General features: G+C 37.2%; 1 protein-coding gene across 4 annotated transcripts; it reads right to left on the bottom strand.

Moving 5' to 3' along the window:
• Positions 1 to 562: 562 nt before the first annotated feature.
• LOC104597423 (protein DETOXIFICATION 42) lies at positions 563 to 24,363 on the bottom strand. 4 transcript variants are annotated; one of them, XM_010258941.3, is made up of 14 exons: positions 24,085 to 24,363; positions 18,693 to 18,921; positions 18,421 to 18,542; positions 16,826 to 17,035; positions 16,480 to 16,673; positions 13,139 to 13,274; positions 12,799 to 12,895; positions 12,573 to 12,673; positions 8,722 to 8,885; positions 2,228 to 2,299; positions 2,021 to 2,137; positions 1,805 to 1,900; positions 1,544 to 1,665; positions 563 to 912 (listed from the first exon to the last, which is right to left on the bottom strand). In XM_010258941.3, the coding sequence occupies exons 2-14, from the start codon at positions 18,767 to 18,769 to the stop codon at positions 870 to 872; spliced, it is 1,551 nt and encodes a 516-aa protein (XP_010257243.1). In that variant the 5' UTR covers positions 18,770 to 18,921; positions 24,085 to 24,363; the 3' UTR covers positions 563 to 869. The 4 variants fall into 4 exon arrangements, with proteins under 4 accessions (XP_010257243.1, XP_088748326.1, XP_088748325.1 ...); XM_088892200.1 differs by lacking the exon at positions 24,085 to 24,363 and adding an exon at positions 20,455 to 20,704; XM_088892199.1 differs by lacking the exon at positions 24,085 to 24,363 and adding an exon at positions 19,997 to 20,216.
• Positions 24,364 to 25,613: the final 1,250 nt, after the last annotated feature.

Genomic DNA, 25,613 nt, shown 5'->3' with positions numbered 1-25,613 from the left:
GATGCGTGGCATGCATTAGGATGGCCTTCTGCCAAGGTCTTGGGACCATTCCTCATCATAGGGGCCATGTGGAGATCGTTGTTCACCACATGTCGCTCTCAGCCTGAGGTTTTTGTTATGCATCACGGCTGTTGCTTCTGACGTGTGATGGTGCCCCACATTGTCAACCCAGTCGAGTTCGTGGCCAGCTCCTCATCCACATCATTGCCCACGTGGCGGTCCAACCGGGCTGGGATGCGACCCCATCAGTACCCTTGGAAGTTGATACTCGTATATATTGATTCAGATGGGTGGATCTTTTGGCCATATAAAAGAGAGGACTATTTAGTTGAAATTCGCAACATTGGTAAAACTTAAAAGGTGACTAAAACGTATGAATCCATTTAATTTTCCACCGTGGCTGCCACATGTTTTAACCTTGTATAAACAGGATTTCAAGTCTGTTGGCAGAAAATTTGAGATGAACGGGAGCAAATACCATGCCAATAAATGTCTATAGGTTGAACTTGGTAAGTTCCATAATGGAATGGAAATGGAGATTCAAAATACTGAAACTGAACAGTTTATAAGATCATATCCCTTCTAGCTTTTTTTCAATTATAGACCAACTCTTACGAGCAATTCCTTGTCTCTATATGTATACATTGAGTGACTTTGTCTTTCGAGGCATTTGCATCATGCCTGAAAATATATTCAACTATGTGCCACAGAAATACTTGTTAAGGACACTAAAGAAGCAAGAGCAACCGGAGATGAGATTTTGAATGAGCAGAAATTTTTCATAGAAAAAAAATTATGGAAAATTAAACCCTTGTAAGAAAAACTCTGATGCCGGTATGTTCTCACTCCCAGCCACAAAAAGGCAACAATTAGCTCCTGAGAAAGCTCCAAGGTCCTGTTCCAGTCCCTATTCTGCAAATAAAAGGGGCAAAAATGTTGGAAAAAGCTCAGATTCTAAATTCTCCATCAGTAAGTACTAAGTAGTTCATGGGAGTTTTATAAGGAGGTCTCATCTAACTCTTAATTATGTTGTCATGGATTCCCAAAATATATAGTTTAAAGGATCTTCCTTCTAGGAACAGGCTTCTTAGCACTTCCCCTAATGGATACGTTTGGAAATCATAAAACATATCTGACTATAAGTCATACCCATCCAGTCAACAGGCAGTGAGCTCTTAACTTGCTTTGTTCTTGATGAGGTTTCATTAAATGTATGGGCATAAAGGGCAATTACCCAATATTGGTCTGGACTGTTTGCGGTCTTGGGAACGGGTAGGCTGGTATGGACCTAACCTCTGGCATTTTTTTTTCCACCAAGTGCCCGCTCTCAGACTTGAGCCCAAATTCTAACGCTTGTCAGTCCAATATCAGTCCAGTATTTTAGCATTGCACCAGGCAATACCAGCTGAGTAAACATTTTGACATACTGGTCTGTAAATAATAGGATGATTTCTAGCATTTAATGTGAAAGACCTTTTCAAAAGGGGGTTCTAATTTTCAGTATTTTGCAAAAAGGATTATATACTAGGCGTAATGTAATTACCTCCAAAAGCCAGCAAATGTTCGCAGACTCATGTAGATGGTCAAAGCTACCCAGATTCCAATAAAACCATAAGCCGAAGAGAGAATAAACAAGCATAGTATGCTGACAATTGCTACCAGAACCTGAAGAAAGAGAATTTTCACAAGGATATTTTTTAATTTATATCAAATAGAAGGTAAAGAAAGATAGATTTCCAATTTTTTTCTTCCCTAAACATATAATGCAGGTGGGTTGTTAAATTCTTGAGGCTACAGAACTTACCATGGAACAAGCAGAATATGCAAAATCAGATGCTCCAAAGTTGACCCCATCAAAAACAAAGGCTAAGGCATTTATGGGTTGAGTAGCTGCAACAAACTGATGGGTAAAGAAGAGATGTTTCAGTTCCATAGTTATCTGAAGCATTTTTTCTTTTTCTTTTTTTTTTTTTTTGGGGGGGGGGGATAGTAGTAATCTTCTACTGTAGAAAAGATATACCGGTACTCCAATGCTTATAAGGTGAAGAACATTGATGTCCTTTGTAAATAATCTAGATGCAAACTGCAAGCCAAATCCAAGGATGATAGAAAGAAACGCCCCTAACACCAGTCCTAACTGCAAAATAGATCCATTGACAACTTTCAGAGGAAATCTCAACAGACAGGGTAAAGCATGGTGTATTTTTTCTGTTAAAAAGAGATATACCTGCAATACACGGGATGCAGTGGCTATTGCCTTGTCATAATCATATCTAGCAAATGCACTTGCAAGTATTGCCTGAAAAGACTCTGAAACCATGAGTGCATGTTATGGCTAAGAGATTCAGAAAAATATAAGAATACATTAAATACACTATCCCAAAATTAAAGGAACTCTGTGAATCACATCCCTTTTTAATTGATCACTTAAAGATTTGAAATGGTAAGAACAATTCTGGGTTCAAGTAAGACAGATGGAGAGCACAAGAAAAATGATTAATAAATTGAATATACTAGCTTAGAAGATACTGTAGACATTGAGAGGGAATTATAAATTCAAATCCACTGTCTAAATAGAATGTCGAGCGCCTATATTTTACTTTTTGTAACAATTAGAAGCATGTGCCACTTGAATGTGACAGGATTAGAAACCAAATTTGGGCTCTAAATTTGCAAATTCGTGGAAAACTTAATAATTATATTTTTGTAATTAAGATATTGCACTACATAACTTCCTCTTTGGTGAAAGAATGGTTACTATGCAATTCTTTTATTATCACATATACCTTTATTGAAAGAAGGGGAACTTTTTTTGTTCCCCAAAATCATTATTTTTATTTTTATTCATGATGTTTGAATTTTATTCATCAGCAATAGAGAAATGAATTGTATTGTGTAAAACAAGGGTGCAACAGTACATTGATAAAACTTTCCTTTTAATTGTAAACATAGGATAAGATAAAATAGGAAATCTTTACATGCAATACATGAATTTACCATTATAAGCAATAGTTCTTCATTGAATCTGTAGAAGGTGAAAAATGTAAATTATTCCTGTGGATATATCCTGAAGATGATAAACTCAAGGATAAAAATTTTGCAATGTATCGGACTGTATCAGCAGGTCACCGATTTGTTGTGTAGAGAGACTGGGCTGAATGGGCCTTTATCTTCTGTTTTGTTTTTGTAAGTGTATTGCTGATGTGGATGCCTACTTAAGGGCCTCCTTGTAAATTATGTAACTTAAGTAAGTTTAATAAAATATTAGAGTTGGGGAAAGAGGAGACTATCGAACTCCTCCTTTCTTTCTCCTTTCTTCTCCATTTTTCCTCCTTGCTGTCTTCCTCTTCTTCCTTCCATCTTTCTGCTCTAATCCAAATATTTTTGTTAATTTTATTGGTCTGAATCACATCTTGGTATCAGAGTAGGTCTTCCTTTGTTTTCTCCTTTTTTTTTTTCTTTTTTTTCCCATACACTTTTTTTTCTAATCGAAAGGTGTATAAAGAGATAAATTGCTGATCAATTAGAGATCTTGTTTGCCTAGTTGGTAGAGGGTTTGGAGAGTCAGAAGTTGACCGAAGATTGCCAAGAAAGTGGGACTGCAGAATTTTTCCCAAAACCCTAGCCGACTAGAGAGTTTCTAGTTACGGGTTGAAGAGGCTGTTTGGGTGTGGTGCTCAAGGCTTAGAGGGTTCCTTTTTATCTCCAAAAGTGGGCGGCTTCAGTTGGAAGTGGTTTGGATTGCTCTGGTTTGAGCGGCTACCTTTTCTCTCTTTCTCCTCGGAGGCCAGGTACGATGAAACCCTAGTTTTGGGACTTTTGAGTGTTTGACTGACCTTAGTTAGGTCTATAAAGGTTGAAAACATTGTTTTTTGATTTTCGTTTGATTGATAGAGCAATCTGGAAGTGAGATGAAGCAGATCCTAGTGTCGGGGGTCCCGCAGATTCCATTATGACAGGAGTGATTACAATTAAACTTGACGGAACAAATTACCTTGCTTGGGCACAATCTATTAATATCCATGCCTGTAGTAGAGGTAAACTAGGGTTTCTCATGGGTAGTAAGGTGATGCCGGAAGAGACTGATCCTACATATGAGAAATGGATGCAGGATAACTACACAGTTATTGGGTGGTTGGTAAATTCTATGCAGCCCCACATAAGTCAACACTATCTGTGGATGACTTCAGCCAAGGAGATTTGGGATAGTGTTACAGAAACATACTCTCAGAAATTAAATGTTGCGAGGGCCTACAAACTGAAGAATGATGTGAAAAATTTTAAACAGGGGGAGAAGAGTGTGCTGTCTACTATTCGATGTTGAAGTCACTATGGCAGGAGATAGATGTTATGGAAGTATTCGTATGGGAAAGCACCAAAGATGCAGAAACTTTTAGAAAATTTGTGGAAAGAAACAGAGTGTTTGAATTCCTTACAAGACTCAATCCTGAATTTGATATTACAAGGCAAAATATTTTGGCCAAGGATGAAGTGTCACTTGCTCAGGCATACTTTATGGTGAGCAGTGAAGAGAGTAGGAGACAGGTACAACTATAGACCCCACCTCCCCCAGAACATTTTGCACACGCTGGATTAAAACCAAAGGGGGTAAATGAAAAAAAGGAGGTGATATGTGAATATTGCAAGAAGCTGAAACATACAAAGGATTCTTGTTGGAAATTTCATCCAGATCTTCTTCCAGAAAGGTTTCGGAACAACAACAATTTTAAGAAGGGTGATCAGTCTGAAAAACCCAAGAATGCAAATGTTGCTACAATATCTGAAAGTGAAGAAAAATCTGCTGTGGAACAGCTGGTAGCAGTGAAGGCAGAATTTGAGAGATATGGGAAGTTGACACATCACTTGGAGTCTACTGTTGCATCTTGCTCCTCAGGCACCCCCTCTACATCCGCCTTTGCCCATTCAGGTATTCGTGCTTCTACAAATCATGCTACAACCTCAGGTTATCGTAGAATTCCTTGTATCATAGATTCTGGTGCATCGGACCATATGACTAGCTTATCCAAACTTTTTGTTCATACCAGCTCCTCTCGGGTAGAGAGAAGATTTCTCTTGACGATGGACCTCTTGCTCCCATCTCTGGAAAGGGGGATGTTAGAGCCTATGACTCACTTGTATTATCCTCTGTCCTTCATGTTCCCAAACTTAGCACTAACCTTTTATCTGTTAGTAGTTTAACAAAATCAATGAACTGCAACATAACCTTCTTTCCTACTTATTGTGTTTTTCAGGACCTAAAGTCTCAGCGGACGATTGGGAATGGCCATGAGGCGAATGGGATATACTTGTTGGATGTCTCTGATCAAAGTTTTGGGTTACCTATGGAGTTTGTTCTATCAGAGTCAGTTGATAGAGTCATGATATGTCATTTCAGATTTGGTCATTTGTCTTTTTCAGCTTTGAGTCATTTGTTTCCAGAAATGTTTAAGGGAATATCCCTATCGAGTCTTCATTGTGAGTCATGTGAACTTGCAAAACATTGTGGATAATCTTTTTCAGTGAGTAATAAAAGATCTATTTCTCTTTTCCATATTGTGCACTCTGATGTGTGGGGGCCATATCATTTACCTGCTATGGGGGTTACAAATATTTCATTCTTTTCATTGACGATTTCTCTCGTTACACCTGGATTTACCTCATGAAATCCCGAGATGAAGTACCAAATATTGTACAAAGATTTCATGAATTTATACTTACCCAGTTTAACACTTGGATCCAAATATTCTAATCTGATAATGCAAAGGAATATTTTGAGGAGCCTTTCCTCCCATTTTGATACCTTTGGAGTTATTCATCAAAGTTCCTATTCCTACACTCCTCAACAAATGGAGTGGCGGAAAGGAAGAACAGACATGTGGTTGAGGTTGCAAGGAGCCTCCTTTTTGCTTCCCATGTTCCTGTTAAGTTTTGGGGGGATGTTGTCCTTACAGATACATACTTGATAAACCGAATGCCTTCCCGGTTTCTGGGGTTTAAAACTCCCTTCAGCTTGCTTTTCCCAAATGAGGATCTCTTCTCTCTTCCTCTCAAAGTGTTTGGGTGCACTTGCTATGTTCATGTTCACAGTCATCAAAGACATAAGTTTGAGCCTAAAGCACACAAGTGTGTCTTTTTGGGATATGCCTCAACATAGAAATGATCCTGTTATTTTGATCCAGTTCGTGGCACTAGCTTTGTTTCCAAAGATGTCACATTTGCAAAGTTTGTTCCTTTCTTTGGTACTTCTCCTGAGGGGGAGCATTCAGAGGAGTTGTTTACATTGTCACCATCTATTCCTCTTCCACTTCCCATTGAATCGAGTCTTCTATTGGCTCTTCTTCTCATGTTCCTGCTCCCCCTCCTCCTCCTGCTCATCCTCCCACATTTCCTTCCCATCCTATTATCCAAAGGTGGTACTAGAGACAGAGACTCAGAGACATGCAAGTTGATTCCACGCCTTCAGATGTGCCTCTTGCTCCTCCCATCACTACTGAGGTAATAGGTCAGCCCTCTTCTACCACTTCGGATACCTTACCTGACCTTGATCTCCCTATTGCCCTTTGCAAAGGCAAACAGAAATGTACATCTCATTGCATTTCCAAACACCTGTCCTACAACCTTCTTTCCCCTTCCTACTATTCCTTCCTTGCCTTTGTTTCCACACATGTGACTTCCAGATCTGTCCCAGAAGCCTTGTCCAAATCAGAATAGAGGGATGCTATGATGACTGAACTAGATGCTTTGCATAAGAACAATACCTAGAAAATTGTGGATTTGCCTGAGGGAAATGAACCGATTGGTTATAAGTGGGTGTTTACTATTAAGTATCATTTTGATGGTACTGTTGAAAGATATAAGGCCCATTTGGTTGCTAAAGGGTATACTCAGATGTATGGTATTGACTATTTGGAAACTTTTGCCCTAGTAGCCAAGATGACTTCAGTTCGAGTTTTACTATTTTTAGCTACTGCTTTTGATTGGCCTCCAGGGGTGTATGGGAAGGAGATGCAAGGAAAGGTCTGTAAATTGAAGAAGTCCCTTTATGGCCTTAAGCAATCTCCTCGAGCCTAGTTTGACAGATTTCGGGCTGCTCTTGTTGCTTTTGGGTACACATAGACTCAGTCGGATCATGCCTTGTTTGTTAAGAGGAGAGATTCCTTAGGGACCCTTCTGATTGTCTATGTTGATGATATTGTGGTTACTGGTAATGACACCCAGGAAATTGTTCATCTCAAAAGTTTTCTTAACACTGAGTTTGAAATTAAAGACTTGGGGGAACTCAGATATTTCTTGGGAATTGAAGTTGCCAGATTTAAGGATGGTCTCTTCTTTTCTCAACGGAAGTATGCTCTTGATCTTCTTGCAGATACTAGTAAACTGGGTGCTCGACCTACTTCTATTCCTATAGACCTAAATCATTAGCTGTCAGCTATTGATAAGAAAGTGCTCCAGAGATTGATAAGGGAGTGTTCCAGAGATTGGTTGGGAAGTTATTATACCTCTGTATGACTCGGCCAGATATTTCCTATGCAGTTAGTGTAATTAGCTAGTTCATGCATTCTCCCAGAGATGCACATTTAGTAGCTGATGAGAGGGTTCTATGCTACCTAAAAGGGACTCTAGGGAAAGGTATCTTGTTTGCTAAGCATGGACACATGAAGCTGGAAGCATACACTGATGTTGACTGGGTCGGATGTATTGATAATAGGAGGTCCACTTCAGGTTATTGTGCTATGGTAGCAGGGAACATTGTATCATGGAGGAGTAAGAAGCAGTCTATAGTGGCAAGATCCTCAGTTGAAGCGGAGTACACGACAATGGCACATGGAATTTCTGAACCTTTGTAGTTGATATCACTTTTAGAAGAACTGGTATACACTATGAGAAGCCAATGATGTTATATTGTAACAACCAGATTGCTATCAACATTGCACATAATCCTGTTCAACATGACAGAATTAAGCACATTGAAGTTGACAGGCATTTTATACGAGAGAGAAAGTTGCCTCAGGAGAAGTCTGCCTACCATTTGTTGCTTCTGAAGAACAGCTAGCTGATGTTTTGACAAAAGGTGTTCCTAAAGTCAAGCTGATTCACTATATAAGCAAGTTGGGCATGGTTGATATCTATGCTCAGCTTGAGAGGGAGTGTAGAGAGACTGGGCCGAATGAGCCCTAGTCCTTTAGTGTCATTCTTATTAGTTCCTTCTTGTTATGTTTTCTTATTGGGCCTTGTTTCTTTATGGGCCTTTAGCTTCTGTTTTGTTTTTTTAAGTATATTGCTGATGTGGACACCTACTTAAGGGCCTCCTTGTAAATTATGTAACTTAAGTAAGTTTAATAAAAGATTAGAGTTGGGGAAAGAGGAGATTATCGAACTCCTCCTTTCTTTCTCCTTTCTTCTCCATTTTTCCTTCTTCTTCTTGCTGTCTTCCTCTTCTTCCTTCCTTCTTTCTACTCTAATCCAAATATTTCTATTAATTTTATTGGTCTGAATCACATCTTGTTTCTTTTAAGGAATTTTTGAGAACCGTTTTTAAACGTTAAACATTAATACTCCCTCCCCTCTCCCGAATTTTGATGAAAAACTAAAAGAAAGGTTAGTGTGAGGTTCAAAGTAGTGATACACACCATCCACCATATCTGGGTGTATCAATACTTTAAACTTTAAATAAACTCCTAAACATGTTCATTGTTTGCAACAAGAAATTGCATCTGTTACCTGTCCAGCAACAGCCAATCCATCAGCAAGGAGAGATGTTGCCAACCAAATTTGCAGACAGACCTGGAATGCAGCCATGGATGTTGATCCCTGGTGTGCGGCCATTGATGCTGCTAGAGTCACGCAGAATGTCACAGCTATTACCCTTGCTAGCAATAGAAAACCTGAGTCCAGATGTGAAAGTGTTAAACATCACAAACTAGAGCATTTGAAAATATTGTTAATTAACGGTAGAAATAGAAAAAAGATGTAATATGAAAAGAAATAGGATGAGAAACCAAGATCTCTCAAGGTAGCTATATTATATTAATACAATTACTTGGTAATCCAACCATGCATGACTGAGGTTAGAATTTCAAATATATATCAAGAGAAGTGTGAAGGTCTATATCAACAAAATTTTTACTAATAACCAGCATTAATATGCTTGACAATTATTTCTAATATTCCAATACTCTTTCAAAATGGATTTCACAAAAGACTCAACCAGGATAGCCAATAACCTGTAAAATCTCATGAAGAAATAGTTTTGCTTGATTTTCAGCATTTGATGTCACACATGATCTGTGTTAAATTAATCAACTCAGGTGACTTATTTTAGGTTCTTGTAATTGCATAATGGAATAAAAAATCACTAACAGGGAGGTGTTTGTTTAAAACCAGTATTGTGCTGGTATGGGGTACACCCTATTGATTCTTTTTTCTTTGTTTTCTTTCTTTCCTTTTTTTTAGAAAGAAGGTAAAGTATGGTTTTGAATTATAAAGCAAAAAAGTCATGTACAACAAGTTGCTGTACCCAAGGCTTACAAAAGCTTCCCCTGCAGCACTATGACCCCAACCCCTGGTTTACAGAAAGATTTCCATATACAAAGAAGGGATCATGATTTGTATTACAGCTTGTGCATAGCTAGCCATTAAAACATCTTTCCCAAAGCCTTCTGAAATGTAGAGTCCACAGAACTGCTTTTGCCTACTTTGCATTCCTCTCCTGCCATAGACACCCTATTGATTCTTGAGGGACACTTCCATGTAACATTTTCTTTCTCTCCTTATTTGACATAAATGAACAGCTAATGTACGCATCATCATCATCATCCAAGCCTTATCCCAACTATATGGTTCAGCTAGCTAATGTACACAGTGATGCTATTTTTCCTAGAAAACATTATTAAGTAACAAAGATAAACTTTTTACACCTTTTTATGTATACAATGTTAGAATTCAAAACATATGGACTATTTTAATACTTCATACTTTTTTGTAGATGTTCCCCATTAGTCCTTGTTTTTTGTCTTGTTGTCAAATTGTCAAAACTTAAGGACACATATCGGATTCTGATTCCTGTGCCCATGTTCATAGAACACTGTTTATAATGCATTACTTTTGGAATGGTCATGCATTATTCCTCCACCAAAGAAAAAGCAATGACAATAGTAGGATTCTTACAGAAAGAGAAAATCCAGACTGAAAAAATGGAGAGAAGAATTTAGATAATCCAAATATCCAATATGCCAATTGACAAGATAAGTGCATGTGCAACCATCCATTCTTCTTTGAGCATGCAGACATTTGAGTTTCTTCAACTCTTGGAATGAATTCAGTTGGCTCAGAGAGCCAGTAACGAAATATAAACATTGCAAAATGTAAACCTGCAACTCTTGCTTCTGACCTGGCTCACCAGAAGTGTTTATAACATTTGGTATTAATTCGTAGGTCCCTATCCTCATTTCCAAGTTGCCTGATTCTTTCTTATTTCGCTTGTGAGGCTGGCCCATGGGTGGACGATAACAAGGTCTTCATGAAGGGAACTGGAGATCTTTTTTGTTCCTTAGGACTTTGCCAGGTTGACATCATTTGTTTTTTGTGCACTAGTTAGTGCCAATAAGTTGAACTAGAAAACTTTCTAATGCTGTGGACCATACTGCATATCTATCCTTGGATTTGAACATTAGCCAACAGTTCCCAAGATCAAGATGATGCATTATCAAGAAAAAGTGTACATCATTATCACATAGTATGGAAGATGTCCTCCTTAGTACTCTTTAAATGACAACGTTGAATGGTTGATGATAAAGAAAATAATTGGACAAATAAAGTTGGATTATATAAATATTTTCTAGATCAGGTCATATGCATCTAAGTTCTTTCATACATTTTCTTAGTTGGCTGCAAGCCAATTGAACAATATATGATTTAGTAATATAAATATTTTTTATGGATAACAGAAACAATTTCATTAATATAAAAGAGTAGATATTACAAGAAATCAGTCGCCCCAAAGATTGAGATAACCAATACCCGTAAGTAAACAGCGAAAGAACTACCACCCTTATCCAAATTACAACGGACTAAAGACCCATCCCCCAAAAAAGATTTTTTCTCTCGACCCCTTGTTTGGTAACCCATCTGCAATTCCATTGGTAATAATGTAATATAAATTCTTCTAATGATAAAAAAGTAGAAATATTCTTTTAACAAGCTTGTGCTGTAGTCCAAGAGTCTGTATTTCCCATATTCTATTCACTTATACTATGCATTCCCTCTCCCTCATAGATTGCTTCCCAGGAGCATCCATAGTTTCTGGAACTACTACTAAATATCATTCACAAATGCTCATTTCCTTTTAGAATAGTGTACGGATTTTCCCGGTAGACTCTGAGCAAAACCCCCAGATTAAGATATTAATTTATTTTCATTGTTGTCTTCTAAGTTTAAAACACAAGAGGCCTGCAACTTTCTCCTTTATTTGTCAGAAAATAAAATAAAATTAGGAAATCAGCAGCTGCAGAAATGACTCTTTTCTTGTGTTGACTGTTGGTACAAACAGTAGTACAATGCTAAAAAGAATCCTACTACCTGAAAATATATGTAGTGTAGAATACAACGCCAAAAATTATATCTTATCCATTGCTCATGCAGAGAGCATTAAACTCTCTGATTTGACAGGATTATTCTCATATATCCTAGTAAGTGGGTAAAATATGAGGAAGTGGAAGTTAGTTCTTTGGCCAACTTTGATTTGTTAAGGTCAGTGTTTCAGAAAATAAGAATTCTTTTTTCTTTTCCTTCATTCCCTTTTTTTTGTCCTTTCTTTTCGGGGGGGGGGGGGGGGTTCAGAATTCTGGACCATAGGTAAAAAGGACTTCCTTACTCCAATAAGTTTTCTTTTTTATGAGTGACTAGCATTGGGATGGATTCAATATTATTGTTGGTTAAGCCAAGTTGGTTTCTGAATTTGGAATGGAAGAAGCTATTTCCATTAAGATCTAAAAATGAATCCTATGATGTTTATGTAATTATGCATCAATTTTTTGATTACAAGATTTATTTAACCTTCCTAGTTGAAGTCAGGTCGAAATATCAGCCTCAGTGACGGCTTCCGTATATTACTGTCCCTTCTAGTCTTTCTAACCTTTTATATCCATCTTTCCTTTTAAATATTGTTTGTTAGGGGAGAAGGAAATGTATAGAAATCTCAACAATAAATGTACAATGGCATTAAAATGCATTAGGACGGGGAATACAAAAATAACAGATTTTTTTATCATTAGAAGATAAAAGTGACAGATTATCAAGTGCATTTTGACTAGTTAGGTCCATCTATGCACATTTTCACTCAGAACTTGTATCTCTTTTGAGAACTCTCACTGTCTCACATAAGCTGCATATGTCTCTACCCAACAAAGAATGTCCATTCAATTTCTCTAAGACATATTAAATGAATTAATCTTTGTCCTTATCCTTCAGCAAAGTACTAATTCAAAACTGGAAAACCTTTACATGATAATTGACGAGGCAATATAAAGTATAACAACAAAGTGGCTAGTTGCATTTAGCAGACATGCCCTTACCATTTTTAAGAAACCTACTAAATTGCAGATCTTTGATACTGGGAGGTAAGAGGTCAACTTGTTCGATTAATCTCCATAACAGTATTAGTGAAATTAAGTACCTAAAAGGCCATATTGAATATGAGAAATCAATAAAATGCCAAAAAGTATCAAGGCATGAATGTATTCTGTAACTAAGCAAAACATACTACACATTAAACAATTTGAATACCAAGATACAACTTACTGAGAAATAACATGAGCGATGGCTGCACCACTGACACCCAAACGGAAAACAAATATAAGTATTGGGTCTAAGACGATATTTGTTACATCTCCCGCAACTAAATTGAATCCAAGAAAATGAAAAGCTAGAGTTAGATACAATGTATACTAAAAATGTAAAAAAAGGTCATATTTTAGCTTTCACAAAATTCAGGAAATCCACCTCAAATGCAGGCACATGCATCAGCATACACAAAAACACATGCAAGCAAGAAACTGCACCACTCTTACTAGAAATGTACAGGCACAGACAAGACATATTTTGTTATTAGCAAAAGGAAAGTGAATGTAATAATAGTTACCAGTAGCGTATAAGGGAGTTTTTGTATCCTTAAAACCTCGAAAAACCCCTTGCATGGCCAATGAGAGAAGAACTGCAGGAGCACCAAGCGACCTCAATGTCAAGTATTGTCGAGCTGGGTTTAGCATAGGGGAATCCTATTGAGACACAAATGCCCTGTTACCATTGTGTTTACCAACATTTTAATGAAAAAGACAACCAATCCAGATGATGTAAAATGCACATTCTGGTTAAAATTACTAGATCGTACCAATAATACACACACATTCTTGACTAAACAAAATTACAGAATCAGAATCCCTTTAACTTGTTTCAATAATCCAACATCCACAAGAAAATTAACCAAAAGAAAGAGCCATGAGAATTAAATGTGGTAATTGATAGTATACCATCTCTTTGGAACTTCATAGGTAAAGCTAATATCCCCATGGGCCATTTCATCAATGGATGTTGCACATATAGTTATAGAGTAAACTGTTTTTTCTCGTACCATACCTTTTGTACTTAGAACTCCCAAAATTTTAGTATCTTCCCTGTCAGTAAAAATATATAAGTGCTATGATACCCAGATAAGGATACTAACATGGCCACGGGTAGGGAAATGGAGATGGAACTCTGTATTTCCTAAAATTCTGTACATGGATAAAGGTACAGTTATCTCATAAATAAGATTATATCATGATTCTATGTTTAGTTTTGAAGCTAAGTGTCATTTCTCAAGACTTATGTCTTGCCAAATTTAATTAGATTTCAGAAAAATACAGATTTTTATAGTGTGATTTGTAAATTCTGTACATGGATAAAGGTACAGTTATCTCATAAATAAGATTATATCATGATTCTATGTTTAGTTTTGAAGCTAAGTGTCATTTCTCAAGACTTATGTCTTGCCAAATTTAATTAGATTTCAGAAAAATACAGATTTTTATAGTGTGATTTGTTAACATTTTTTTTTGAAAATTTGTGAATTGTTAACATATGGTGCCAATAATTTAACAATGGATATGGCATTAAACAGAATGGACTGGTGAAACAGGATCTGTAGCCAACCCCATATAGTTGGGATAAGGCTTCAATGATGATGATGATTTGTTAACATGTCATTTATATATTTTTGAATTGTTAATGGTACTGAGTATATTTAGAAGTGTCCATGCAACATCCAGTGTCATATGAGGCTCCTGCCATGTCCAAGACCGGTACATTAAGCCTGTACAAGTATCTGATATCACAGTATAAATGGTCTGCCTTAGTAAATGATATATTTTATCAAAAATACATAAGTTGTACATTTTAATAAATGGTACATTTTACCCAACATTTTGATAAAAACTTCAGACATTAAAATGTTCACTGAAATTTTGTGAATTATTGAATAAAATACTTGGTTTAAAAACTAAGGTTGTACATGGATTATGGTGGAAAAGGAAAGTGAATCCACTACACTACTTTCCAGAATCTGTGCTTTGGATCCAAAAATAAAGCATTGTTGATTCCAGAAAGGAGTAGAGTTCCATACTCTTGGGGGCTAGTCATTCTAACCCCCCCCCCCCCCCCCCCGCCCCCCCAATCCTGAGGGAATTTACACTTCTGTCCCACTTTTCACAGGGATAGCAAGCATGCTACTGGCATATTGTATGGCAGCTATCATTTGAATTTCTGAGAATGAAGAACTCTAACATGTTTCCCATAACATTTGTCACATCTGTAAGGTATATCAATTATTGGCTATCAGTAGGCATGTCAATGACTGTAGCTTCAATGGCACGATTAGTCTGGCATCCCTACAATCTCCTATCTATAGTAGATAATCCAGGGCCAGCTTTGAGTGACAAAATTCTATTAAAATGGAACTCTATATTGCTTGATCAAACAGGGCAATGAGGTCTAATATCCTACTTCCAAACTACTGAACTATGTGGGAACAAATGAAAAGCAACAAATTGTATTCTATGGTTATGTTTATCACATAGGTTCAGAATTAGATAGCTGAAGAAAGTTTGATTTGAACAGGAACACATTAAGTGCCCTGATCTTCCATGCACCTAACTTACAATATGTTCCTGAGATCAATATCTTGTCTAGCATGAGTCCTCTCTAGAGCTTCACTCAATTCAAATGGAGTTAACTTTGGCTGTTGGCCCCTAACAGCTTATGCTGTTGAGAGTGTTTTTAGGCTGGGCACGTTCACCAATTCAAGCCCATGTCTATGATTATGGTTAAAAAGAAATAGGGTGCAATTACTATTTTACCCCACTCTATGGTAACGTGGCATTCCCAAAAATGTTCTCAACAGCAGAGGCCAACAGCCAAAGTTTTTCCATTTAAATGGTTCCTTCAAGAGTTTTCAATTGTGAACCAACAAGGAACACAACCCATATATCACCAGAATAGCAAAGATACATTCATGCTACTTTGCAGCCAGCATCCCCCACAATAAGGTATTCTCTTGCATCTTTCTTTTGATCAATAAGGTATTCTCTTGCATCCAAACTGCTTCATTAGACATTTCTTATTTTTGATAAAAAGGGGAAAGGAGCTGCAGGTCTTACAGATTTGATGCCTTCATGCTCAATTTTCCAGTATCAATATCCTGAGATGGCATAGCCCAAACCCTTCCTTACAGATTCTTTTTTTGGTAACAAATTAAAATTTATTGAGAAAAAAAAAGAAGATACAAGGAAGGTGACCAGCAGTAAACCCCTCCTTACAGGTTCCTTTGTACCCTTTGTTTTAGAAAGAAAAATTGGAAGGAAAGGTGAGCTCAAGCGAACCTATCATCCATAATTAGGATTCAAGATCAGGTAGGATCCCAATTCCACCAAAACATTAATCTTATTGTTAAAGTTGACAGATAACCATGACCTAAGAGCATGGATTAATAGTAAATGTTTGTTCAAGTACAGCACAGTGTTTTAAAATGCAGAGGCGTGACGCAAGGCGTTCCACTACCCAGAGGCGTGAGGCGTAAGCCTCCCGAATACAATTAAGAGGAGGATGAAAAGGAAGGGGGGATCTCATTTTTTCTTTATTTTTAATAAAAATCTTTTATATTAAGAAGAATAAAGATGCATAACAGTAGTTCAAAGGGGGGGTCTTGTCAAAGGGGGCCTCTTGCACCTGATGCGTACGCCTAAGAAGTGTCAGCGCCTCTGGCATATGCCTCAGGGCATTTTGGGAGCGCCTCCAGGCGTATGCCTCCCACGCCTTTTAAAACACTGGCACAGCATTAGTATAAATATCACAAGAACTTCAATATATCAAATAATTTACTCAGGAAACAAAGAGAAAAATTAAATAATGAAGTAAGTTTAACCAAATGGTCTTAATAAAGATACTTACAGAATTTACACCCATGAAATTCAAGAGAGGTTTTGCTCCAGAAATTAGGAATATGGCTTGGAGAAGACCAAGTATCCCCCCAATAACCAATGCAGATGACGCTGATGGAATATGTCTCTTCCCATTCTCACACTTGGACATATTTGAATTATCAGCACTTCTGGATGGCGACTGGTGTACAGTTCTATTAGAATCTGATAAAGAGATTATCAGGGAATTCAAAATATTTTAGTTTCTCAAATGATTGAGCTTTTTAGGAAGCAAAATACCAAACAGAACTCTATTGTGTTGAAATGCGTTTTTCTAAAGCAATTCATACAGTCCCTGAATCAACAAAATAACATACCAGAATGTTGAATCAACTCTTTCATCTCGCTCTGTATAGCTAAACCCTTTTCCACATTTTCACCTTCTACTTCTTCAATGCTTACTCTTCCAATAGTATCTTCCTCCGCAACAAAAGAAGTTGTGACACTAACAAGTGGGAATATTGCAATCCTTGATACTTGATTAAACAGAGCAATAGAAACTCCCACAGCAGCAAGTTCCACTGGACCTAGAATTTACAAGTCAGAACAGAAAAGTCAAAATATGTAACACTTCATAGCTCAATGGCCAATATTTACTCTTTCTTTTTGATAAGTAAAAGAAAAAATTCATTAAAAAAAATCATGTGATTAAGAATATATTCATGATTGTTTAGCATAGGATTTCTTAAACCGACTTCATAATAGATGGTGACAAGGCATGTGATTAAGAATATATTCAATTATTCAGTCAATCAAATAAAGGTTGACCATAGAATTTTTTTTGCATTGAATCTAGGGTGTGGTCTAGCACAGAAATTACAGGCATAGTGCAAAATTTAAAGAAACCCTTGAGAAGTTGTATTCCCAAGAAGTTGCTATATTGTTGTCATGTTTTTCATGAGAGAAGCCATCCTCAAGCAGGCAGAGATGGGACTGTTCCACAGTGCAGGTGCACACCATAAAACTATCATCAAAATCCTGTATGGGCTGTATTTGGACAGGTACATGTCCACCTTAAGTTGCTATATTGTTGTCATGTTTTTCATGAGAGAAGCCATCCTCAAGCAGGCAGAGATGGGACTGTTCCACAGTGCAGGTGCACACCATAAAACCATCATCAAAATCCTGTATGGGTTGTATTTGGACAGGTACAAGTCCACCTTAAAATGCCTTCTAACCTAGATGAAGAAAACTGCAAGAAAAAAATTGGCCTCTTTATTCACATGGATGTAACAAAGCCTACATTGCCACATTCAGAGACATATGTACACTATCTAATCATACATGGCATAAATTGTTTTTAGCTTGTAATCTGCCAAGATATAAGAGTTCCCGGACATGGGTGAAACCACAATCACTGCCATTGAGTAATTTTCATGTTGAGAAATGAGTTTAGCCATGACCAAGGGCATCTAATTTTGTTCTCAGTGAGGGACAAACTTTAAAATATGCTCTTAAAAACTCAAACATTTGCAAAATTCCCTATTGTTTTTTCCTAGTTGCTTTATAGCTACCAAGATATTCCAATCTATTTACTTATAAAAACACATGAGAAATTCAGATTCAATAATGGGAAATATAATATAGATAAAGGCAGCTTTGATCTATCTATCTATCTATCTATCTATCTATCTATCTATCTATATATATATATATATATATATATATATTCAAAAAATGACTTTTGCCTAAAATGAGGAATAGATTCCTCAGTCTACCCTGTACTTTTTCCAGCAAGATGGACAATTAAGTCAATTAAGCATTAAACAGCATACCGCAGAATAAACTAGTACCAGACAGCAGGAATGTTGCCATATAATCTTTACATGTGTGGAAATCAAATAGTTGTTTCCATTTGCCAGAAAAGAAAGACATGCCATACAGATAAAGATAGAAAACATAAAGAAAATACCTATTTGGCCAATGAATGCTGTGTCAATTAGAGAAGCAATGGGGTCAGCTGTTAAAGCCAGTGCTGCAGGAAATGCAATCTGTGCTATCTCCAAACCAAGTTCATCCAATGCAAAGGCATACCTGGCCATATGATTAAGGAATGTAATGGCAGCCCTTGTAAACATTTATTTAGAAAGAAACTGTTTCATTTTCTTCCTTAGCAATAGCGAAGAACATGGAGAGTCCTTGTTAAACATGAAACAATGTAAGTGCAACTGAATGAAATGGTACCTTGAATTCATGAAGAAAATGCCAAGAGGCAATTTTCTCTTTTTTCCAGATGGATAGGAATCAGAATCCAGGGCCATGAAATGGAACCACAAATTCACGTGAATGTGCAACTGACCACTCTCACATGCAAGTCTTCCACAAGCAGCAACCTCAATCAAGTTTTTTATGCCAAATTGGAAGCTCAAAACAACAAAAGACAAGCATCACAATATGCAGATTCCACAATCACCTGGATCATAGCCAATTGATCGATCAATCAGAAATCTAAATTCCAAATACCCAATTTCAATAACCATGGTAACCAATACAAATTTAAGTGTTAAATTTAAGAAAATAATCAAATTCTCGCAAAGAGATCAAAGAAAACTCACATTCCTTAAGTAGGGAATTAAATTTGTATGACAAAACAAGTGTTGCTTAACAACCAAGTTTTTGGAGCACGGTTAAACAATGAAAAGAAAAAAACTTCCATGAGAGACTGCATAAACCTTCCTCAGTTCACCAATCATCAAATACTCAAGGTTGTAGTTGTTAGACATTAGTTTGTAACTAGTAATATGGTATGTGAAGAGTCAATCAGAGAGAAACAGAAAGTTGAGGGAAAGCACTAAAGAATTTTGTGAAATTCCTTAAGAACCTCCCTTCAATTTTCTGTTTCTCTCTTATTTACTACCAAAGCAAACACCGTGCCCAATGAGAGTATCAGGGAGTCCATGACTTTATTAGCTAGCAATAAATTGTGCCATAAATATGGTACTTCATTTGGTGGAGTCCGGATGAGCTGCACTTGATAGCTGTGTTAGGGGCTGTTTAAGTGTTTAAGCAATAATAACGTCCCATGACAGCCATCAAGTGTGTATGCCCCATAACCACTCCAATCTCTCACTTTGTGTGCATGGCTGACATGGGGCATTCTTATTGATTAAACAGAGCTCCTAACATAACTATTAAGTGCAGCTCATCCAGTCTCAATTTGGTGCCCTTTTGAGAACACACAGCGGCGTCTGGCTTAAGGCAGGTCCCACACAGAAAGCCTAGAAGCCATGTTTGGTGAAAAGCCCAGAAAGCCCCAATATGTTTTCATTCAGCAAAGAACACAACTTTTTGGTGAAGCTAGTTTTAGTAGCTTCTTCAAAGCGGCTCAATCAAAACTGAAGCCCCAAACGGCCCATAAACACAACTCAAATTTTCTCGTGTATTTGCAGCCTTTTTTTTTCCTACTATTGTGATCAGGTGTATCTCAGCCAATTTACTTCCACTGCCCTAATAGTAGCCTGTAAATCATGGTTTAGACAAACTCAAACCTGTAACTTCTTGGGATGGAGAGACCCATTGAGATACAGAGGGGGTCGAAAGGAGGGGAGGAAGTTAACGCTCTTTTGCTTTCGTGGATTTCCCAAGATGGTAGCACACTTGGAATTCCTTGGGCCTTACTTTTGGCTGAGGAGTTGAGATATACTAAAGACAACTGCCTCAAAAGGCAGTAACGATGAGCATGCAAGGAAGAACAAGCATTAAAACCAGAAACAGAAACACAGCGAAAGGAATAGCCAAATGTTAACCACTACTCAATCTACTTTTACACGTAAACAAAAGAAACCGTCTGTTTAACTACGAGTAGAAAAGTAAAACCATTAAACCCGAATTTCGATTTTAGCTACTTACAAAGGATCAGTGAAGAAGAAAAAAACATATTCACAGATGAAACTGTCCAGGGAATTCCAAGGCAAGATGGAATTCTGTTTTTGATTAAACAATTTACCTACTTCCTCCTACATTTAGTGGCCAGGAACGAGGAAAACGTCAGAAACTATCATTGACATTGACTGAATCCCATTTCAACAAACCATGGAAGTCGGACTTGCGCTTCCCTTGTTAGAGACGCCTAACATCTGAACTGTAACGTGACTCCACACCTAAATTGTAACGTCACTCCATTCCAAGTCACTGTGAAGCTGAAAACGATAAAAGCTGTCACCCGAGCTTGAAAATGCCTTTGACGGATTATTATTTCTCGAGAAAAGAAGCCAATATGCCCGTAGTATCGATGACTTCATCAACTAATGAGTGATTCGGAACAGATTTCACATTCCATTGTTAATCATCGGGAATCTGGTTCCACAGTTCTGACTTTTCTTTTTCTCTTTTTCCTTTTTTTCCTTTCCCCCAGGTTTTCTGGAAGGATTGACTGTGTAACCCACCGAAAATTAACCAAAATCTGACAAGAGCAAATACGCAACAAATTGAGGTTCATTTCACCATGAACTTTTCTTCCTTGAGTGATCTTTCGAGGAAATTTTGCTGTAATTGCGGTAAGAGGTCATTAAAACTGCTTTCTATTTTCAGGAAACACCATCGATTATCCATACTACCATTTCCGAGGGGACACAACAACACAATCGGAAGTCCCCGGAAAGGTCTGAAAAGTGTATACAGATACCAAGTTTCATTCCTCTATTAATTGTTTTTCTTCACTGCTCTTCGGTTATCTGCCTCCTCACCATCATTCTCGTTTCAAAGCAAGACTGAACCACGAGGTCCAGGATTTTCCCGGGAATCAAGAATGCCGATTCCCTCTTTTTTTCCAACAAAAACTGCTGTTCAAGTACCGGAAAAACCTAATTCAAAGCATACTTCAAGCAGAAATCTATGCGAAGTTGATGGACAGACAGACCAGAGATCAGAGATCTGAAGCCAATAATCGGACCGTGGTTTGGAGCTTCAACGGACCGATACGAAACCGAATCTCTTCCGGGTCACGAGTCAAACCGCTGATCGCAGAAAATTCGCTGGGTCAGTGAAATCTGAATGGTTTTCAACGGTTTCCATTGGGCTTTGATGGATTTATCCGTTTTTCAGAAATTGGAAAATGTCGAGTATCAAAAAACTGGAATTATTAGGTTTTACGGTCGGACTGTATAATCCGGTTTTCATTAAACCGAAATTGGCTACGAATCATTAGAGTTAGGGGTGCAAGTGGGCCAGGTTAGGTTGGGTTGAAGTCAACCCTAACTCAACCCGAGACTATGAACCAACCCTAACCCTAACCCAATCCAATCTTCTCCCATCCTTCTAAAAATCTCTCGAATTATCTTACTATTTGATTAAGAGATCTAAACTTATATATGCTTTTTTTTTATTTTGTATTTGCTTTTGATGTTTTTATTGATTCTTTTAATGAAAAAAATTAAAAAAAAAATGTTTTGGACGATTAGAGTTACTGGGAATCATAAAATCATCTATAATGAAAATTTATAGTAGTATGCGATGGGACTATAATATATAGGGAAAATTTATAATACCGGAAAATATAATACTTGAAATTCGGAATGGCTTTGACCAATCATAGTCCCATGTGAATTTTGATAAAAATCAATCTGATTGGTTATCACTTTTATAATGCTGGTTGGTTGGTTGTAAGTTTCCCCGGTATCATGTCTTCTGGCATCATAATTGAACCCTTATATATATGTACAATAGCAATGGTAAAGTCAAGTTCAGGTTGAGTTGGGTTGCTGTTCGAGTTAGCAAAACTCGAATCTAATTCTAACCCGAGAATCAACTCAACCCAAGTTAGGATTGGATTTGGGCTAACCCGGCCCAACCTAGAATCAGAATTAGCGGGATCCGCAAATCTCAAAACGAGGGAAATCATACATTTGACAGTCTGGAAATGTTTCTTGTTCAAAACTTTTGGACCGGGTCGTGCCTAACCTCGAAGTTCGAGATCATATTCCCGGTCCACGGGCGGGATCACGTGAACGTGAACGTGAAGCGAGCAAATGCGGGCCGTATGGGCTGGGCCTGTGAGAGAAAGCCTGGAGCTCGCATTTAGGGCCATAAATTTGCCATTTGATATTAAGATTGGACCCACCATCCAAAAATTTGATTGCAGATTGTATTGATTCTATAAAATAGGATCTGGGGGTGGAGAATATTTGTGATTTCGTGTGGATCCTAATTAGGTGGGGGCCCATAATTTATACTTTTATTGATATACAAAAAATAGAAAAGAAACCCTTGACTGATGGGAGTGGAATGGTGAACAAAAGTTAGGCAGTGGAACCCCAAATAATTGGAAATTTAGAATTGGAATAAGAACAACTGGTCTCAAACAAAAGAGATTGGTTGATTGGTGGAAAATGAGAGGTTGATTGCAATCAGATGTGACTTGGGCGGTTGATTCTAACCAGTAACCATTGCTGGTTAATCACCACCTTTAGTTCTGCTTTGGAGGTTTCTAGAACAGTTTTATGAAGCTAAAGGTCAGCAATCAAATGGGTTTAATTCCTTCCATCTCTGTTAATAAAAAATATTATTTTTATGGTGAAAAAAGGAAGGGTCCAATTCAAGAAAAAACAACGAAACATGAAAAGTAGACGGGGAAGGCCCGGAAGGGCCCATTAGTGGAATAAGATATCACTAGAGGGGGCCCACCTTTTCAACAGTCTTAGGCAATGGACCAAGTGTCAAGTGTGTGGCTTGGCTCTCATCCACGACACCCAAAAGGGGCACTGCTTAACCATGTCTGGTTGCAGGGGAGATACTGAAATTATAAAGAAGCAAAAGAAGCCAATGGTTGTTTTAAGAAAAGGGAAAGAAGAAAGAGTGAAGGAAAAAGGAAAAGGGGGTTGGTGGGTTGGTGCTTCCAGCCCAGCTCGGCCCACTCCACCCAATCTTTGAATGGCATCAAATATGATAATATGCCAAGATCTTTAGAATCAAAGGATTAATTCCTCTACTATGTGTGGTTTCAAAAAATTCCCTCACTGCAATTTATTAAATTTTCAATCAAGAATTATTGACTGAAATTACAATTACTCCTCTTCCTCCTGTCTCTGGCATCATGGCATCATTCAGTGTTGAATGAAAACCTTGCAGAGTTATAATTGAGATGTTGTTATGATGATGCAAATGATTCTATTCCCGTATAGATTCCACAGTAATGGCCACTACTGTTGTCATAAAGATGGTTATATTCTTTGGATGAATAATGGGTGACACAGAATGACAGAATAAGAGAGAGAGAGAGAGGTCTTCCACTGTGAAAAGCAAATAAACTTAAGCAGATGAAAGTAAGTGATTGTCCTCAAATGGATCAAAATTTCCAAATATGGTTGTGTATTTGGGGTTCTTCTTTTGGGATCTCACATGTAATAATATAATGTAGAAGAAACTATTGATCAGGGAATCAAGCTCAACATCATGGAGCTATCTCCACAAGTGTCTGGTTTCTCATTCATGTGCACATCTCTCTCTCTCTCTCTCTGTTATCTATCTATCTCTCAAACTTTGGCAACTTAGAAGGTAAAATACAGAAACCAGAAGAACCCACTAGAAGAACTGCAATCAAACACAGAAAACTAATGAAAAAGAGAAGATGGTATAATACCTCTTAGTTCCTCCTGAGAATGTGTGAGCTAGAGGTTCGTCTCAGTCCCACTGCAGCTTCCTTCCCCTCTTCCTCATAAATCATAAGCCCAATTTTACCCTGTACTCAATAACTTCAGGTGGTGGTGATGCTGCTTCCTTTGTCACATCCCCAAACCCCCATTCGTCCATAAATAGCTGAAAAAAAATCCACCACCATCTTAGCCACCATTGCTTTTTCTAGTTTCTTTTATCCAATTTCTATTGAACAGCCAATAGCACTGCACTATTAGCAGTTCTGGTGCAGTTATGGACCACGTAGGATTCCTAATTAAGCTGTAGTAGGCAGTAGCTTAGTGGTCCAAATTCCAAAATGTATTGCATGGAACCCACCTAACCCAGATTCATACCCGCTTTTTACATATTATTTTAAGTATTAGGGTTTCAACTTTCAACTAGCATGGTTAGGTCATGCTAGGTCTAGGTTGAGTCACAAAGTTGTGAAAAAAAAATAGTTTGTTTTATTAGGTGATGGTAAATCTGGCTTGACCGGATGTTAGGGTCGGGTATGTTCAGCTTTTGATTCTTTAACCTGAATTTGGGTTCGGGTTTTGGCTGGCCCAACTCATACGGTCATGATATGCTGCATATATGATATATATAGGGTATTTTTGTAATTTTGTAATTTTTAATTTGATTTTTTCTTTTTCTAATGTAAAAAAAGTAACACCTTTAAGAACCTATAACACAGATTCCGACTTAATTAATGGCTTTTAGGTTTTCAAAATGTATTATAAAAAATATAATTGAAAGGCTGTGAATTGGGTTGGTATTAGGTTGAACCTTACATGATTGAGTCGGTTCAGGTTCAGGTTCAGGTGAGGACATTTGAATGTTAGGTTAGGATTGAGGCAAACCGATGCCAAACCCGGCTTTTTTGACATCCCTATTAGCTATAAATGGAAGGCAAGCCTGATTTACATTTTCTAGTTTCAACTAGACTTTTTATCAAGGTAGTATCATTTTTTTTTTTTTATCTTCAAGTTAGAAATGGAAAACTCGTCCAGTTGTCTGTATCAAGATATTTGTTTGATATTCAAAATTTGATATAGTTCTTTAAAACGTTATTCATTCTTTATTCTAACAAGTAACAAACTTCAAATTGAAATTTCTTTTTTTTTTTTCTTTCTTTTTGTTTACTCATCTGTTAAATCATCCATTCTAGACCGAGTATTAATGTGTTTGTAGATGGAAAGAAGGTTGTTTTTCTCTTAAAATGGAAAATAGAGATTTACTGTGAGAAGTCTTAAATATTTCTTTTTATTTTAGATTTTTTAATTTATGCCAATAGTGAAGAATAAAAAAATTATCATCCAATTTATAGCAATTATGATCTAATGACTAATAAAATCTCTGTTTATAGTTAGTTACACTATGATTATTAATTATTAAAATGATTAATGCTTTGGTCTCTTGATGAGAATTAATATTTATATGGAAATTGAAGGTTTCTTTTTTTTTCTGTATTTGGAATGTGGGCTTTCTATAATC

Source organism: Nelumbo nucifera, chromosome 7 (assembly GCF_055504915.1).
Source record: "Nelumbo nucifera cultivar China Antique chromosome 7, China Antique-T2T, whole genome shotgun sequence".
NCBI lineage: Eukaryota > Viridiplantae > Streptophyta > Magnoliopsida > Proteales > Nelumbonaceae > Nelumbo > Nelumbo nucifera.
This window is presented reverse-complemented; position numbering and strand designations above follow the sequence as displayed.

What these genes read in the sequence shown, in the direction of transcription:
- LOC104597423 (XM_010258941.3), bottom strand. Translation starts at nt 18,769, where the DNA reads ATGGCCCTGGATTCTGATTCCTATCCATCTGGAAAAAAGAGAAAATTG. An exon ending in ATCGCTCATGTTATTTCTCA is followed by an intron (nt 12,674 to 12,798) that starts GTAAGTTGTATC and finishes ATGGCCTTTTAG; the next exon opens with GTACTTAATTTCACTAATAC. An exon ending in TAGTAGGTTTCTTAAAAATG is followed by an intron (nt 8,886 to 12,572) that starts GTAAGGGCATGT and finishes ATCTGGACTCAG; the next exon opens with GTTTTCTATTGCTAGCAAGG.